The 15,207-nt window shown below is 51.0% G+C and overlaps 7 protein-coding genes across 7 annotated transcripts; 3 read left to right on the top strand and 4 right to left on the bottom strand.

Moving 5' to 3' along the window:
* Positions 1 to 190: 190 nt before the first annotated feature.
* Positions 191 to 824, bottom strand: BCR37DRAFT_104294 (uncharacterized protein). The gene has a single exon (XM_040865875.1). It carries the CDS (start codon positions 691 to 693, stop codon positions 262 to 264), a length of 432 nt encoding a protein of 143 aa, XP_040723737.1. The 5' UTR covers positions 694 to 824; the 3' UTR covers positions 191 to 261.
* A 19-nt stretch (positions 825 to 843) lies between these two features.
* On the top strand, positions 844 to 2,489 carry BCR37DRAFT_400096 (uncharacterized protein). The gene is made up of 2 exons (XM_040871794.1): positions 844 to 946; positions 993 to 2,489. Exons 1-2 carry the CDS (start codon positions 879 to 881, stop codon positions 2,218 to 2,220), a joined length of 1,296 nt encoding a protein of 431 aa, XP_040723736.1. The 5' UTR covers positions 844 to 878; the 3' UTR covers positions 2,221 to 2,489.
* Positions 2,264 to 3,499, bottom strand: BCR37DRAFT_410657 (UbiA prenyltransferase family-domain-containing protein; the record flags this gene model as incomplete). The annotated part of the gene is made up of 3 exons (XM_040872183.1): positions 2,264 to 3,078; positions 3,112 to 3,223; positions 3,377 to 3,499. 3 exons carry the CDS (start codon positions 3,497 to 3,499, stop codon positions 2,264 to 2,266), a joined length of 1,050 nt encoding a protein of 349 aa, XP_040723735.1.
* A 5-nt stretch (positions 3,500 to 3,504) lies between these two features.
* Positions 3,505 to 6,455, top strand: BCR37DRAFT_388693 (Non-repetitive/WGA-negative nucleoporin C-terminal-domain-containing protein; the record flags this gene model as incomplete). Its single annotated transcript, XM_040870656.1, has 2 exons — positions 3,505 to 6,399; positions 6,435 to 6,455. The coding sequence occupies 2 exons, from the start codon at positions 3,505 to 3,507 to the stop codon at positions 6,453 to 6,455; spliced, it is 2,916 nt and encodes a 971-aa protein (XP_040723734.1).
* A 258-nt stretch (positions 6,456 to 6,713) lies between these two features.
* Positions 6,714 to 7,399, bottom strand: BCR37DRAFT_394433 (putative methyltransferase-domain-containing protein; the record flags this gene model as incomplete). The annotated part of the gene is made up of 2 exons (XM_040871467.1): positions 6,714 to 6,722; positions 6,773 to 7,399. 2 exons carry the CDS (start codon positions 7,397 to 7,399, stop codon positions 6,714 to 6,716), a joined length of 636 nt encoding a protein of 211 aa, XP_040723733.1.
* A 506-nt stretch (positions 7,400 to 7,905) lies between these two features.
* BCR37DRAFT_349993 (uncharacterized protein) lies at positions 7,906 to 12,597 on the bottom strand (the record flags this gene model as incomplete). The annotated part of the gene is made up of 2 exons (XM_040867971.1): positions 7,906 to 8,381; positions 8,421 to 12,597. 2 exons carry the CDS (start codon positions 12,595 to 12,597, stop codon positions 7,906 to 7,908), a joined length of 4,653 nt encoding a protein of 1,550 aa, XP_040723732.1.
* A 101-nt stretch (positions 12,598 to 12,698) lies between these two features.
* BCR37DRAFT_104225 (P-loop containing nucleoside triphosphate hydrolase protein) lies at positions 12,699 to 15,055 on the top strand. Its single transcript, XM_040865874.1, has one exon. The coding sequence runs from the start codon at positions 12,735 to 12,737 to the stop codon at positions 14,955 to 14,957; it is 2,223 nt and encodes a 740-aa protein (XP_040723731.1). The 5' UTR covers positions 12,699 to 12,734; the 3' UTR covers positions 14,958 to 15,055.
* Positions 15,056 to 15,207: the final 152 nt, after the last annotated feature.

Here is a 15,207-nt window from a genome sequence, read left to right as displayed (position 1 = left end):
AGCTCTAGAAAGAGTGAAAAGAAGCCAATGGGCTCTGTTTTTCTTTTGGATCAGCTTTTGTGTCTCTCAAAAATAGTGCGCTTCCCAACCATCATCTTCAACGGAAAAGGATTGCGTAGAATGGAAAAAAGAATACGATGCCAATAGAAGAGGATGGCGCGTGTGTTTGCTTTACTTCTCCTGCTCTTTCATGCGCTTTGCTTCTCAAAACCCATCAACCACCATAGTCATAATCTTCATTCTGGGTCTTCTTTTTCTACTTCAATACCCAGCTGTACGTGTTCGCCGTGATGCTCCGGTTGTGGAGGGTTTGAGGGGAGATGCAGTAGAAGCTTGTTTCATTCGCTTTACCTGAGATGGCTGATTGATAGCGGCTGATACCTGCTTGACCGGTGATGCACTCGCTTTCCGCTTCGCAAGTGGTTTAGAGACGCCTGCATTCAGTAATTTGCCTGACGCAAGGGCAAGCGGTGCGGTTTTATGCACAATAGGAGCATTAGACTCCGCTACCGCAGTAGACTGTGCGATCCAGGCAGAGACAGTCATGGTGCGAATATGTCTGGGAAGTCTACTGATGCGCATCTCGCCGCGCGTTAGCAGCGATTGAGCGAGTGTCTCTTGTTGTGATCTGAGCCGCGCTGTACGGCTGTCTAGCTCTAGTGCGAGATTTCTGAGGGCTGCTTCTTTGTCCATGATTTGATAGACTGACTTGTCTTCTTCAGAGTAGATCAGAGTAAAGTAGAGTCAAACAGAGTATTGTAAGTACTAAGTAGAGTATCTGGTTGATGGTTGATGAGTCGCGTCCAGAATCAAAACAAACAAAAATCGAGGCACCGACGACCACCACGACCAAAAGGACATCTGCAAAGGGGCCCAGGATGAGTGCGGCCATGGACAAGGCAGCCCTCGAGAAGCAGCATCTCAAGCAAAACAGAGAAATCATCCGGTACCTTCCTTCCCACTTGTTCTCAAGAATTCTGCTAACTTCCCAGCATCAACCACCTTCAAGCAAACCGCATCACAGCGCTCGAACAGCAGCTGCAGCGCATCATGGCCGAAAATCTTGATCTGCACTCTCGTCTCATCGCAGGGGATGTCAAGGCTCGTCAAGCAAGTCAACTCCATGCTGCCATGGAGAGATATGCAAAAGACCTGTATAAAGCCGCAAAGGCAGGGTCCGCTCTGTTCAGTACAGCAGCAGCATCAACACCTGCACCAGCCAGTACTAAGCTCGAAAGTCCAGTGACGGCGAGTACGCGTAAATTACTCAGTGCAGGGCCCGTTGCACCACCATCGCCTTCGCCTGGCCAGCACATGAAACGATCTCCCAAGAAGAACAATCTGCTCAGTGTCTCTCCTGAGCGCATCGAAGGGTTTCCGGGAGCCGCCAGTGTTTCTCGAGCTGCAGGTCTCGCAACAGTGCAACAGCCTGTGAATGAGGAAGCGGCATGGAGTGCAGATAGCGAAGAACAGGCAGACCTGGAAGCTGCTCAGCAACGAGAAGCAGCACTCCTTGCAGCGGCTACTGAGCGTGAAGAGGAACGTGGCAGAGATATGGAGCGGGAAGCACGTCGGGCTGCTCGAAGACAACATCGAACGAGTGGGGACACGGCAGCCCTCGTACAACCTGTCGACTCTCGTCGTGCCGAGCAGTCTGTCGAATCAAGAGAACGTGCACAACAACGAGCACGTCGCAAGTCGCATTCGCTCAGTAGCACATTACTACAAGATGATGCTGAAAAGGAAAACCGAGCAGACTCAGTGGGCCGTCTGGATCCGTTGGCCGAACGCATGGCCCAACTTCATGTGTCCCCTCGCAAGAAGGCTCGGCCGGCCTTGCAAATCTTATCGGACCCCAGCGTCCCTGATGCTCGAGCGAATCGCCTACCAATGCCAGCGCTGTGTTCGCCGAAGAAGAATCAAAGCCTACGACAAGTCCCAGAAGGTTTTGTCAAGGCTGAGCCGTGTTCACCACAAATGCTAGTGATGCCGAGGAGTGAAGACGATTTGGGCAGTGATGAGGGAACAGGTCGTTCAAGACGTGGCAAGGCGGTGAATTATGCTGAACCGTCCTTGCGTGCCAAGATGCGCAGGACGGAGAGTCTACCGGGTGATAAACGACGAAAGAGTACCTATCGACGCTCCTCGGCCAGTAGCGCGGAAATGATGCAGCGGGCTACGGCTGCTGGCAAGGAGTGTATCAGCATCGATGAAGATTGATGCCGCTGGTGCGTCTACGCCGTATTAGATGTCTGAGTGCTTTCTATTGTACAACATTCTCAACAGATTCTTGTTCTTGTGCTGCAAGGTACAGTTGTCGTGCATACTCGCCTGCGAGTCCAGCAGCAACGAGCCAGCCAACATATTGACTCCGTTTGAACCATCGTCCACAATCTTGTACATTCGCCACATCGACTTTGTAGATCATATTCGCTGTATACAAAGCAGCAAGCGTTGTGCCAGCAATATACGGGCCATTCGCAAGTTGCTCGGGGAAGGTCACAGCAAGGGACCCAAGCAGCGAGAATTGACCGATTGCAAGCGCAGACAGAAATGGTTTCGTCTTTGCTTGTCCAAGGAACAGCGCCGTTGAGTGAATGCCGGCATTGACATCATCCTTTGCATCCTGATGCGCATAAATTGTATCATAGAGGATACACCAAAGTACACCACTGCCATAGAGTGGTAACGCTGCGTCCCAACCCATGACTGCGCCGTTCGACAAGGCCGAGAATCCAAGCAATGCACCCCAATTGAAAGCGAGACCTAATACGACTTGAGGGAAGTATGTAATGCGCTTCATGAGCGGATACAAGACCACAAGTCCCATACTACCCATACCAAGAATGATTGTATTGACATCAAACTGCAGCAAGACTGCAAGACCACCCGTCAGCAGTGTCGATAGAAAACCGAGAGCCTCGGTATTCGACAAGGCACCAGACGCAAGCGGTCGCATGCTGGTTCGCTCAACAGCCCTATCGAGGTCTTGATCCCATAAATCATTGATGACACAGCCTGCACTGCGCATCAGGAAAGAACCAGTGCCAAATAAGGCAATGGTGCCAAGCACAGTTCCTGGACTCGCAGCTGCTGCAGGGTACGCTGAACTTTGCAGTAGTGTTGCAGCAAGCAGAGTCGATTGGAGACATGGGAGAAATAGCAGCGTTGCACCTACTGGCGCATGGACACGAGCCAGGGCCGCATAGGCTTGTAGCTTGGACTGCTTTGGCGCGATCGATGGCGCTGTGGAAAGTGTTTGGAGCAAGCGACAGGCAGGAAGAGCTGACTTGAGTAATACGCGATGACAGCTCCTATTCGATTGACCTAGCAGCTTCAGCATCGTCGCATCCAGCAGCTACAGAGAGCAAAACACGATATAGGAGATGCTGTATTTGGGAGAAGGTCGGTGACTCGGTGGTCTCGGTGCAAGTTGAGCAAAATTATTGACGCGACCACGACAACCACCCTCGAGCTCGCCCTCCCATCGAACAGCCATATAGCATGTCCCTGTCGGCTCGGCACAAGCGGGCCTCATCGCGACAGGCTCTTCAACAATCAGTCATCCCAAAACCTATCCAGGAAACGGCTACTTCTGTCGAATGGACCAAGACGGCCGATCTCACTTGCTCAAGGCTCGTCACTAGTACTGCGCCCATATTCGCGCGTAAAGAGCAATGCACAGGTGTGGCTGCAGAGGGACATGGCTTGCTGATGAGTGCAGACTCGGCCTTCATCTTCCCTTATAGCTCAGGACATGCTGTACCGCCCATCTTGACGTTTCCCATGCCAGAAGGTGAAACTGCGTTGCTTGGCGCACTTGTCCCTGGTCCAGGCCAAGAACCAGGCTTGCTAGTCATCATGCCAACACAAGGTCTTATTGGCTTTTGGCCAGCGTTGCACTCGGCACTGGCACCCAGTTCTGGTATCGAAGTCAGATTATCCCTTTCCTCTGGTGAATCTGTTGCGCATCTTTGCAATGCTGGCGCAGCAGGACTTGTCCTCGCTACTTCTAGTGGGCGACTTGTACATATCTCACTACGCGACGCAGCTGGTAAGCCGGTTGTCAATCTGACGCCTATGAGTACAGGAAGCGGTTGGCTAGGCGCTATTCGCAACGCAACGACACGACGAGAAGTGGTGAGCATCAAAGCAGGCGTTGCAAAAAGCAGAGAAGAACGAGAAGTCCATGTCATGACGCGTCAGGGTGGGCTGACTATCTGGGAAGTCGCCCGGGGTGGCAACTACAGGAACCTGCTTGATGCTGATCTCTCTGCGTGCCTTGCAGCGGAAAATATGCAAGAGGCGCTGGATGTCGCTTCATATCCATCAGAAGCGAATGCGGTGCTTGTACTGATTCGCACACGGCAGGGCACAACAAAGCTCATCACGGTACAGATTGATGGACGTGGGCAGCCATCGATTTTGCGGACTGTCGAACTGCCAAGTCTACCGGGAGCATCACTACATCTGCCCAATCCTGGTCATGTGGCTTTTGTCCAAACCAGCACCAATGTCCACCTTGTACATCTTGCAGACGGCACGACAGATTGCGTTCAATTCAAAAGGGGAGTTCTCATCGCTGGAGTCGGCACCGAAGATCAGCTCAAAAATCGCAGACAAGCTGCATTGATTCTCTTGACAAAAGGCGCAGGTGTTCTGCGACTCGAAGTTTCCAGCAACACAACAGATTCAGATGCCATCAAGTCGAGACTCGAGCAGTCCGTGTTCTTTGGATCACGCGAGGATAACCCAATCAATTTTGAGCCTTCGCCAAATGACTCAGACGATGCAGCGATTGCCTTGTCGTGCGAAATATTGACGGGCTCAAGCAGTCTCCTCACCAGGCACATCAACCTCCAAGAAGCACTGACAGATCGTCTCGCAGCTGCCCGGTATCTTGCCCAATACATCAAGAGCAAGGCTAGACCACTGACCACTCAAATCCTTCGCCAAGATGCAGAACGGCTCGCAGCAGGAGAAGAGCTATGGAGAATCACCAATGCACGCATCGAAAGCAGTAAACTCACCTCAGAGCTCTTGCCAGCATCCGCAAAGCAGGCTAGCGATCCGCTGAGAAAATTCTTCCTCGAGGGTCTTCAGGATGTTCTCCAGGTGGCATTGAATGCTCATATCTATGCAGTTGAGAGAGCAGCAGTCTTGGACCCCAGTCCTCTCTCAGCAGTCATTCAAGAATGCAATGAGATTGTCCTTGCAGTGCTACAGACAGCGGTAGGCTACCGAGACCTGTATAAGGCGCTATACGACCAGGATGGCCAGAAGTGGACTAGCACATCAGAGGTGTTGCATGCCGTGACTGTTCAATTTGACATTACTGCTGCACTCATCATAAGTATGAAGGGTGGCAAGAGCGAGCCCCTCTGTTCGCAATTGGCCGCATTTGCTCAGCTCAATTGCAGATTATATGAGGATGCACTAGTGTTTGAGCCCACCAGGCAAGCGCAGTACCATAGCCTTCGCTCAGGCTGGCTCAAACATCTCGTTGCTTGTGGAAAGACGGATCGTGCCCTTGCAATTGGAGAGTCAGTCAAGGACTACGGCAGTCTGATTGAGATTTGCCACGAGCAAGGCGAGCAAACGAGTGATGAAGAAGTCATCGACACAGTTGTGCGACGTCTCGAGTGGTATCTACACACGTTCGGCTACGACTTTGCTGCGGTCCTTTGGGAGTACTACATTCAGCATCGGCAGTATTGGAATCTACTCCATGAATTCCCCAATTACCGCCAATATCTCACACAATTCTTTGAAGATGGACGATACCCTAACGTTGCCTGGATGAATGAAATTATACTCGGCAACTACGAAAAGGCAGGCCTGACACTACTTCGTGTACAAGAACCCAAGGTCGAAAAGCGACAGATCCAGCTCAGCATTGCAAAATTATCGCTGCTCGTACGAGGCGGTGTTCCTGCGGAACTGACTGGACAATTACTCACAGCCAAAATTTTACGCAAACGGGTCCACGAAGCTGCGACTGCGTCGCGAGACGCAATCGATAAGACTGCTGCTGTTGACTTGGCAGCTGTCACTCTGCTGGAAGGCACGCCTCATGCGCTGAGCGACTTGTTGCGTCGCTTCCTCGCTCGACTCGTGCGCGGCTTGGAGCTGGATACGCGCAGCGCAGTCGAGTATCTGACGCTGGTCAAGACAGCCTCTCACTTCCAGGCCCTGCAAATCCTCAACGCCGCCGAAAAGTTGCCACCGGCCCAGCATGAATTCCTTGAGAAATTGATATGGCGACGTTGCTATATTGCAAATGATTGGCAGGCCTTGCATCGACAAGTGAAGGACAAATCTGACGACAGCGTTGAAGCACTTGCTCGCGATACTGCTCTTTACAAGCTCTTGCGTGATGTTGTCGGTGTTGCTGGTCAGGTGCGCTTCTTGCCGGCTTCAGAGTGCTTTTACAGCGCACTGGCGATTCCTGGTAAAACATTTTCGTCCGCTGAACAAGCTGCATTAAAGAAACAGTACGTGGCAGAGAATGAACAACTCGATCTCGCAGTGGCCAATGGGCTGCAATATTGGATTGACGCCATCACTACGTTCGCGCATCGTGATGCGGAAGGCGAGAAGACGAAGGACAGCCCTATGCCTCTGGGTGGGGCATTTGTCGAGGTGACGACAAGCAATGGCGATGTCTCTATGCACGAATAGTCCTTCGTAGACGTAACTTGCATATCTGCACATCAAGAGCACTGACGATCTCCTCTGACCAGCCGAATTGTCGTTGAACTCTGGCAGCTACCTTGTCAGCGCTGAAAATGGTGACGTTGAAGCCCATCGCATCAGCCTGCATGTAAAAGTCGTCCAGCAGGTCAGCCACGCGTACCTCTTGAGCAAAGTAGATGACTGGCGATGGCCTAGCCAATGCACATCGCCTGAGGATTTGTAGAAACGGCACTATCAACTCAGGATGGTAGATCACATCGGTTGCAATGATGTAGTCAGCTAAGGGTAAAACAAGAGAGGCATTATGCCAGTCGGCATTATGCCAGTCGGCAATTTGGATGGAGACTTTCCCCCCAGCTTTCAACACTGCATCTTGATTCCACGAGAGCGTCTGTTGCAGGACACCCGATGCTAGGAATTCGGCTGTATCTGTTGCGTACACCTGATGTCCTTGAACAGCAAGCAATACTGCAAGGAAGCCAGTGCCAGTACCGAGCTCAAGTATGGAAGAAGAGTTGCGTATAGGTCTCTTGTCGAGAAAGTGTGCTGCGAGCACTTGGGAAGAGAGCCAAAGCGTGCTGCCAGTCTCACCAGCGGCTTGTGACTGACAGATTTTGAGCGAGACATTAGTAGTGTCTGTTATAAGATTGATGTACAGCGGAGACAAGTGCTTTGTATCGTATGCAGGCGCTGCATTGAGCATTGTTTAGGATGTCAAGTAGTCACAAGACGAGCTCCATTAGCTATCGATGTGGTTGCCAATGTTGATCATTGTCCTAGTCTATTTACGAAACACAAGATTTTGTATGCAGCTCTGCATGACCATGAAAGCTCGGCCATCCAGATTTGTAGTTCTAGCTTCCTCAATCTCCGTTTCGTACATTTGTGACTTGAGTTTCGTGCAGCGTATCACACCTGTGGCCAATCAATTCGGCCTGAGAGTCATTGCTGAGCGTATATGACAGAAATAGATCGTCGCATTTATCCAAGTGTCTTCGAGGATGCAGCACTTGGTGAGATTGGTTACAGATCATGGTACTGCACGATGAAAGAGCAGCTGACTCAGTACACTGCAGGCAAAAGGAGACCGGGGCGGCCACTTACGTAGCACTGGTAGGAAAAGTCTGATGTCTCATCGTCTCCCAGAATCATCAAGTCCAACGTAACGAGTGGACGTGCCAGAAATGAAGTAGATATGGCGTTAATGGCTCATGGTTCTTCCATGTACACAATCAATTTGCGTAATTGAGCCACGACTAGACTTTCAGTGTAAAACTCATGCGCGCTCGAATGTTCAGCGACCAGATTGTGGGCAATCTCATGAGCCAGGGTGACGTACCAGTACGACTTGCCGTCTGCATGAGTCGCATGGCCCAATTGGTGAAAGTAGCGCAAATTGCAGTAAATTGTGCCGGCCTTGTTGAAGGCGATCGTAGACCCAGCTTGATCGTAAAACAGGTTGATGGCTGATGCGTTGCAGCCAAAACACCTTGCAAGGCGCTCAAGCATGACAGAAAACTTGGCGGCAGCGTTGGCGAGCTCGCCACCAAAAATCAGGTCACCATCAAGTCCTCTCGTGATGAACAGCTTGAGACCATTGTTGAGTGTTGATAAAATGACAAGGTCTGTTGCTGGCTTGGCATCGCAGTAGGTCTTTGCCTCGCTGACTGTGTTTGTTTGAGGACCTGCTGTTAGCGTCTTACTTGAAAGGAGCCAGAACATACGACTAAAGACAGAGGGCTCATCCGATGAGCGAGTAGCTCTGATGGCTTTGTTGAGAGCCACATCTATTGATGCTTGGCTTTGCACTGGCTGCACAGGATTTGTCTGCAAGGGCTTTGGCAGGACTTGTGCTTGCCCTGTATTCTCCTGCTCATAGATTGGTGGCGGCAATTCTGGCTTTGGCTGCGAGTAGCCCAGACCCTTTCTGATAGTCGAGAAGAATCCACTAGGAACAGGAGCGGGTGCTGATTGCGGAGTCAGCTGACGACTGCCTTGTTGACGAGCAGCAGGTGCCATTTGTTCCTGTGAAGACTGCTCTAGCACAGGATCTCTTGCCTCTGCTTCTGCAACCTTGTCTTGCTCACTCAAGATACGCTGTTGCTCTTCACGTTCACGTTTGAGCGCTTCTTGACGTTGCAGGATACGATTAACATTGAAACCTCTAGCCTTCAACGACTCGAGGGAGTTGCTGAGAAGACTTTCGAGCATGAGTGAATCTGCCTGTTTCGGCCGTTCAATGACCAGGCGACAGAGCGCAACAGCAATATCAAAGTTCTCTGGACTGCCGCTGATTATGATTCCAGAAGTACCGTCGACAATAGCAGTGACAATTTTGGTTCGAGCTATACGCTTGCCCTGAGAGACCAATGTGCGTTGCATCCAGACTTTTTCACTAGTTGCGACCTGAAGATGCTTAGACAACCATTCAATGCTCCGACTAGACTTTGAGCTGGAATTATTGGCAAAGAAGATGGTGACTCTCTCGAGTATGACAGCACGCAGGCCTTTGGTCATGTCGTTCACAAGCGGGCTCCCTGTCCGGAAAGCTTGATCTTGAACGATCGAAGACAATCTGACACAACCCAATGAAATGTAGAACTCTTCGAGGTAGCTGTCTTGTGGGCAGCTGTAGACATCAGCCTTGAACATGTTGAAAGCAGTGAAATCGTCAGCAATCACAATCTCATTAGCAGCGCGCAATGATGTCAAGATAAGATCGTCTTGATCACCGGTTTTGTACTTGTGGGCCACCAAAATGCTGCGCTGTTGCAAGCTTCTGAACAAATGACCGTCCCGCTTGATGGTTTCAAGCTCGCGAGCAATCTTGAGAAGAAGTAATTTGTACCGTGATTCACTACCACACAAGGTGAAGATGTGTTGTGCATCGTTGACAAGCATACCTGCAATCTGAACAGTTGATGGTTGATCGCGTACACCCATGGTTCGGAGAAAGAGATTGGCTTGAGGACCAAAATCAACAAGCTCAAAGACTTCACCTAGCCAAGGCTCAATCTTTTCACTCCGAAAGAAGCAGTGATCTGGTGAAGCAAATCCTTTGGCAGTAGGTATGAACGGCTTATCAGCCCATTTCTTGACATCACCGTGCTGTACTGAAAGACTTGCCAAGAGCTCAAATTGCCGTGTCACAATGTTGAGATCTTTGCTGGGATGGGTGCCGATACTCTCTAGCAATTCATGAACAAGAGGCAGCGGTCTGACACCAAACAGTGCCGCGCTTGGCACCAAATCTCTTCGCAAGACTTCAAAACCAAAGAGCGCTGCAGCTGGTTCGACAAAGACTTGGCGAGGATGCAAGCGCTTGTTTGAAATGGAAGGCAAGAACGGCTGAGCAGAGTTCCAAGTGTAATCAGCGCCGTAGCCGTGGACGGCAAAATTGGCTACCATGTACCGCAAAGTGCGCTCGTACAGAGCCGCATCCTTTGTTGTGCCGACAGTGGACATGAGCGTGTCGAGCTTGGGATACTTGCGTAGACCCAGAGAGTATAGTAAAATAGCCTCTTCAGTTGTCGACTTCCATTTGTCTACTGGCCATTTGATAATGGGCAAGCCTAGCTTGCGCAAAGTGTCATTGGGCTCATACAAGTCGGTAGCACGGAATTTTGTCGTTGAAGTCTCGCTCTCTGCGATCTTCGCATCGTGAAGCCTTTTGATGTCTTCCCTTGGGATATCGTTGCGCACAGAAGCCAAGTACTGTACCAAGTCGTAAGCTGACCAAGCGCCACCGCTGACCAGACGATTGAAGATCAAGTCAAGCTCAATCGTACGGCGTACACCGAGCGCAGCGAGCACTTTGTCCTTTACGCCCTTGACTTGGATCAACGGTAAATCGTCAAACATCTTTGAATGCACAAAATACGTGCTGCCAGGCGTACGTAAGCCGTGATTCCGTGTCGGCATGCAACTCCGCTGTTGCAACAGTCTGACCACTTCCGCCTTGTCAACTGGATTCATGAGATCGAAATTCTTGGAAAAGGTGGCAAGCACAAGAGCTGCAATTTGAGGATCATTCTCAATAGGTGGCGGACGCCCAAAGGGTTCCTTTGCTGCACAATGCTCAATCCATGTAAGCATGCGTAACTCAGACCAGCCGAGGGAAGTCAGTACATCTGCACTGAGCTTCTGTGACACACTGGATGGTACCGTCGTAGGCGGTAGCGGAGCTTCCACAGGAATAGTCTTTGCATTGCTCCAAGACGTGATGGCACCGGCATTGAAGCTAGCCGTGGGTGCACCAATGATGGCAGCACTCAGCAGTGTTTGCAGCGCTTCTCGATCCATCCGAGCAGACTGATTGCTGCAGTACATGAGGAACCTGATACCTTCCTCTAGCGACAGAACACGATCACGCAAATCTTGCCGAATGTCTCCAATAGAAATATGTTCAATCATGCCAAGTTGAGCAATTTTCTGAATGAAGGGCTGTTTTGCCATGACGAGAGGCAAAACAGGGACGGCCTTGAGAAACGTGATGGACGGATCCGGCAACCGCACTTGTGTGCTTGGTTTCACACCGCTTGCTGTGTAGAGTGGCAATGTGGTGGACGACCCAAAGAAGGAGTCCTCGATAGGCGCGTCAACTTTCAAAGGTGTTGCTGACTTAATGGAGAAGTAAGTTGTCACAAATGTGGCGTCCGCTTCAGTCTTGACGCTAGCAAACTCGTGGTGGTAGGCGACCCGCGCGAGCAGACCCACGGCACGAAGAACTTCAAAATTCCAAAGCTTGACGAACCGGTCGACCAGATCAATCGACTCACGCTCGACAGTGGGAATCAAGCACGGTGCACCGACATGACCAGAGAAGCCCGTGGTTTGATGCGTCGGAAAACCGATATAGATCCTACCTTGTCCTGGATACGCTTGCAAGTTTTCAAAAATGGCAGCTGGAGTAGATGCTTCGTGCTCTGCGCGATTCATAGAGACAAGTTGTACTTTAGTCTGCTTTGGCGGCTGCTTCTTTGTTGCGCGTTGCAGCTCTTTTGCAAAATTGGTCGAGAGCGACGAGGACAGGTGTGCCGTCATGACCCGCAGGAAGATGTTGGAAGTGCTTGATCCTGAAACAGGCTTGGGTGTCTCCTTGAGAAATCCAAATAGTCTGCCCATGCCTTGTTTCTGTACCGCTTGAGTGATGTTTTCGTACGTGGCTGTGATTTGCACAGATGCGCTCTCCACTTTTGTGATTTGTAGATACTTGTCTTGCGTTACTGTTGTTAAACCCTTTGTAGAGACTTCTGATGCAGGCGATGCAACACGTTTGAGTGTACAAAGCAAGGTTGAGTCGAGCCGCAGCTCAATCCTTGACACTGAGCGTGAGAACGTCAGCGCGTTGGCAAGGAAGCGAGTCAGATCCTTGAGTTGTGGAATTTCGACAGGCTCGCGCATGTTGAGAGAAAAGGTGGTCCAGTCATCGTCAACGGGTAGCTTGGCTTTGCGTGTGAAGAGCTGGTCGTTGCGCCAGTACATGGCGAGCGACTGATCACCAGAGACGATAAAGGGCTCATCACACAGGGAGAAGACTGCATAGAACCCCACGCCATATGCTCCGATGCGACCATCAGTAGGATTGCCCTCAGCAATACGCGCAAGGCGCATCCAGTCTTCAGAGCGGAACTTTTGACCGTCATTCTTCACAGTGAGGCGCCGTGTTAAGCGCTTATTCAGATCTTCAGGGAAACCAGATGCAGGCTCGACGATGGATTCGTAGCTGATGACGACGCTCTGTGCATCTGCATCGTCTGCATTCTGTATAAGCTCGCGCAAGAGTGTGTTTTCTGAGCTGTAGCGCGAGAGGATCTTGTCAATGAGACTGCGCTGGTTGACAGTGACACTCGCCTCATCTGTCTCTGCAAGTGTGAGCTTGTGTAGTGCGTCTATGTCCATGACAGCTGCACCGGTGGGCCTTTTATAGCATGTGTAGCCTTCAGTGTAGGCCTGGTTCAATTGAGTGTGGCGGTCGCTTCTGAGTTTGCGACGACAAAGACAAAAGATACAACTACGACAGCCTCTACCTATCAAAGATGCCGTCCATCGCATTGACAGAGGACACACTGGGCCAACGGGTCAAGCAAATTCTCCCGCACGATATCGACCACCTCATCTCAGACTACTGCGCAGGCTACATTCGCTATGCCCTCGACAACCCTGATATCTCCTTCGAGAGCATCAATGCCGTGCGCAACATCTGCCTCTCATGCCAAGCAGACCCGCAGTCAGTCGATGACTTGTGTAGACAGTTTCAGCATATCTTGGAGCACAAAAAGTCTGGCACAAAGGGACTTGCCAAGTTGAATCATGCCGTCAATATGGCCTCGGAGCGACAAGTCTCCAATACTATGGGCTTGCTTGGCGGTACCACAGATCTTGAAGCGACAGCAAGGCGCAAAGTTGCGAGTCAGGTGGACCGCAAGAAGCTGGCAAAGGCAGAGCTAAAGATTGCCGCAAAGCTAGCGAAGAAGGAGATGAAGGCCGACTATGAGGCGAGTCGTTTGCTGGATGAGCCAGAATCTGTGGATGACTATGATGAGAACTTCCTCAAGGTCAACCCGCTCACATTTGAGAGTAGTACGGGCAAATCCAAGGATATCAGACTCGATGGCATCGACATCAATTTCGCTGGATTGCGCATCTTGACCGATGCATCACTTACATTGGCACATGGCCGTCGCTATGGCCTTGTCGGTCGCAACGGTATCGGCAAGTCCACCTTACTCAAAGCACTTTCGCGTCGTGAGTTGCCCGTACCTGCGCATTTGACGATTCTTCACGTCGAGCAGGAAATTACAGGAGATGACACAACCGCACTGCAAGCTGTACTGGATGCCGATGTATGGCGAAAGTACCTGTATGCAGAGCAAGAGTCCATCACAAAACGCAGCTCAGAGGTGGCAAATGAGCTTGTTGCTATGCCTACGGAAGACCCTGGACGCTGGGCACTCGAGAAGGAGCAAAAGGATTTGGATGCGCACCTGATGGAAGTTCAATTCAAGCTTACAGACATTGACGCTGAAAAGGCAGAGTCGCGCGCAGCAACTATTCTAGCAGGTCTAGGATTTACACCTGAGCGACAGCAGCTTGCAACCAAGTCCTTCTCCGGTGGTTGGCGCATGCGACTGGCTCTTGCGCGTGCACTCTTTTGCAAACCAGACTTGCTCTTGCTCGACGAGCCGAGTAACATGCTGGATGTTCCGTCTGTTGCATTTTTGGCAAACTATCTCTCCACTTATGAGAACACCGTTCTGGTCGTCTCGCACGACCGAGCATTCCTGAATGAGGTTGCAACCGATATTATCTATCAGCACAACGAGCGACTCGACTACTACCGCGGAAACTTTACACAGTTCTATGCAACGAAGGAAGAACGTCGCAAGAATGCCATTCGCGAGTATGAATCACAAATGGCCTACCGCAAGCACTTGCAAGCCTTCATCGACAAGTTTCGCTACAATGCAGCAAAGTCCTCCGAAGCGCAGTCTCGCATCAAGAAGCTGGAGAAGTTGCCAATTTTGGAAGCACCAGAGACGGATGATGAAGTGACATTCCGCTTCCCTGAAGCAGAAAAAATCTCACCGCCCGTACTGCAAATGACAGACGTCTCGTTCAGCTATGGTGACAAGCAAATTCTCAAGAACGTTGACCTTGATGTGCAGCTTGACTCTCGTGTTGCAGTCATTGGTCCTAATGGTGCAGGTAAGACGACGATGCTCAAGTTGCTCATTGAACAATTGACCCCGTCTGGAGGTCTTGTCCAGCGGCATCCACGTCTCAGAGTGGCATACTTTGCACAGCACCATGTAGATGGGCTTGAGCTCAACTTGTCGGCTGTTGGATTCATGGCCAAGTATTGGCCTGGCAGGAGTGAGGAGGAGTACCGACGGCATCTTGCTGCCTTTGGATTGACGGGTACCTTGGGTCTCGGTAAGATGGTGACGCTTTCAGGAGGTCAAAAGAGTCGTGTTGCGTTTGCTTGTCTCTCGCTCCAGAATCCTCATATTCTGGTGCTTGATGAGCCGACCAATCACTTGGACATCGAGGCGATGGATGCGTTGATGGCGGCACTCAAGGAGTTCAATGGTGGTGTTATTCTCGTAAGCCACGACGTCACCTTCTTGAGCCAGACGAGTGATGTGCTCTGGCTGTGTCAAGAGGGTACAGTGACCAAGTTCCCAGGCACGATCGACCAGTACAAGAAGAAGGTGCTGGAGAGTGCAGACGAGCAGGGCCTCGGTGGCCTCGTCACGTAGACGTACTCTTGCTAGCGCATCCTCAACCCCCACGCCCCAGTTCCGCTTGTTCCGGTCCGGGTGGCGCTGTAGGCAAGTGCCGACAAACTTTATCGCAAAAGTACAGGGCCCATCTATGCAAGACTGCGGGGGAACACAAGACTGAGGACGTGTCTAGTACACCGTCTACGCATGCCGGTACACGACACTGTGCTCAATGAAAGATGATACCGTGTCGACGTCCTTTGACTCGATTGCAACTGAGGATCTA

This window comes from Protomyces lactucae-debilis (genome assembly GCF_002105105.1).
Source record: "Protomyces lactucae-debilis strain 12-1054 chromosome Unknown BCR37scaffold_16, whole genome shotgun sequence".
Classification (NCBI taxonomy): Eukaryota; Fungi; Ascomycota; class Taphrinomycetes; order Taphrinales; family Protomycetaceae; genus Protomyces; species Protomyces lactucae-debilis.
The sequence above is the reverse complement of the archived record's forward strand: the minus strand, read 5'-3'. Positions and strand labels throughout refer to the sequence as shown.

Coding starts and splice junctions, on each gene's coding strand:
- BCR37DRAFT_104225 (XM_040865874.1), top strand. CDS start 12,735: ATGCCGTCCATCGCATTGACAGAGGACACACTGGGCCAACGGGTCAAG.
- BCR37DRAFT_400096 (XM_040871794.1), top strand. CDS start 879: ATGAGTGCGGCCATGGACAAGGCAGCCCTCGAGAAGCAGCATCTCAAG. Junction 947..992: donor CAAAACAGAGAAATCATCCG/GTACCTTCCTTC, acceptor CTAACTTCCCAG/CATCAACCACCTTCAAGCAA.
- BCR37DRAFT_104294 (XM_040865875.1), bottom strand. CDS start 693: ATGGACAAAGAAGCAGCCCTCAGAAATCTCGCACTAGAGCTAGACAGC.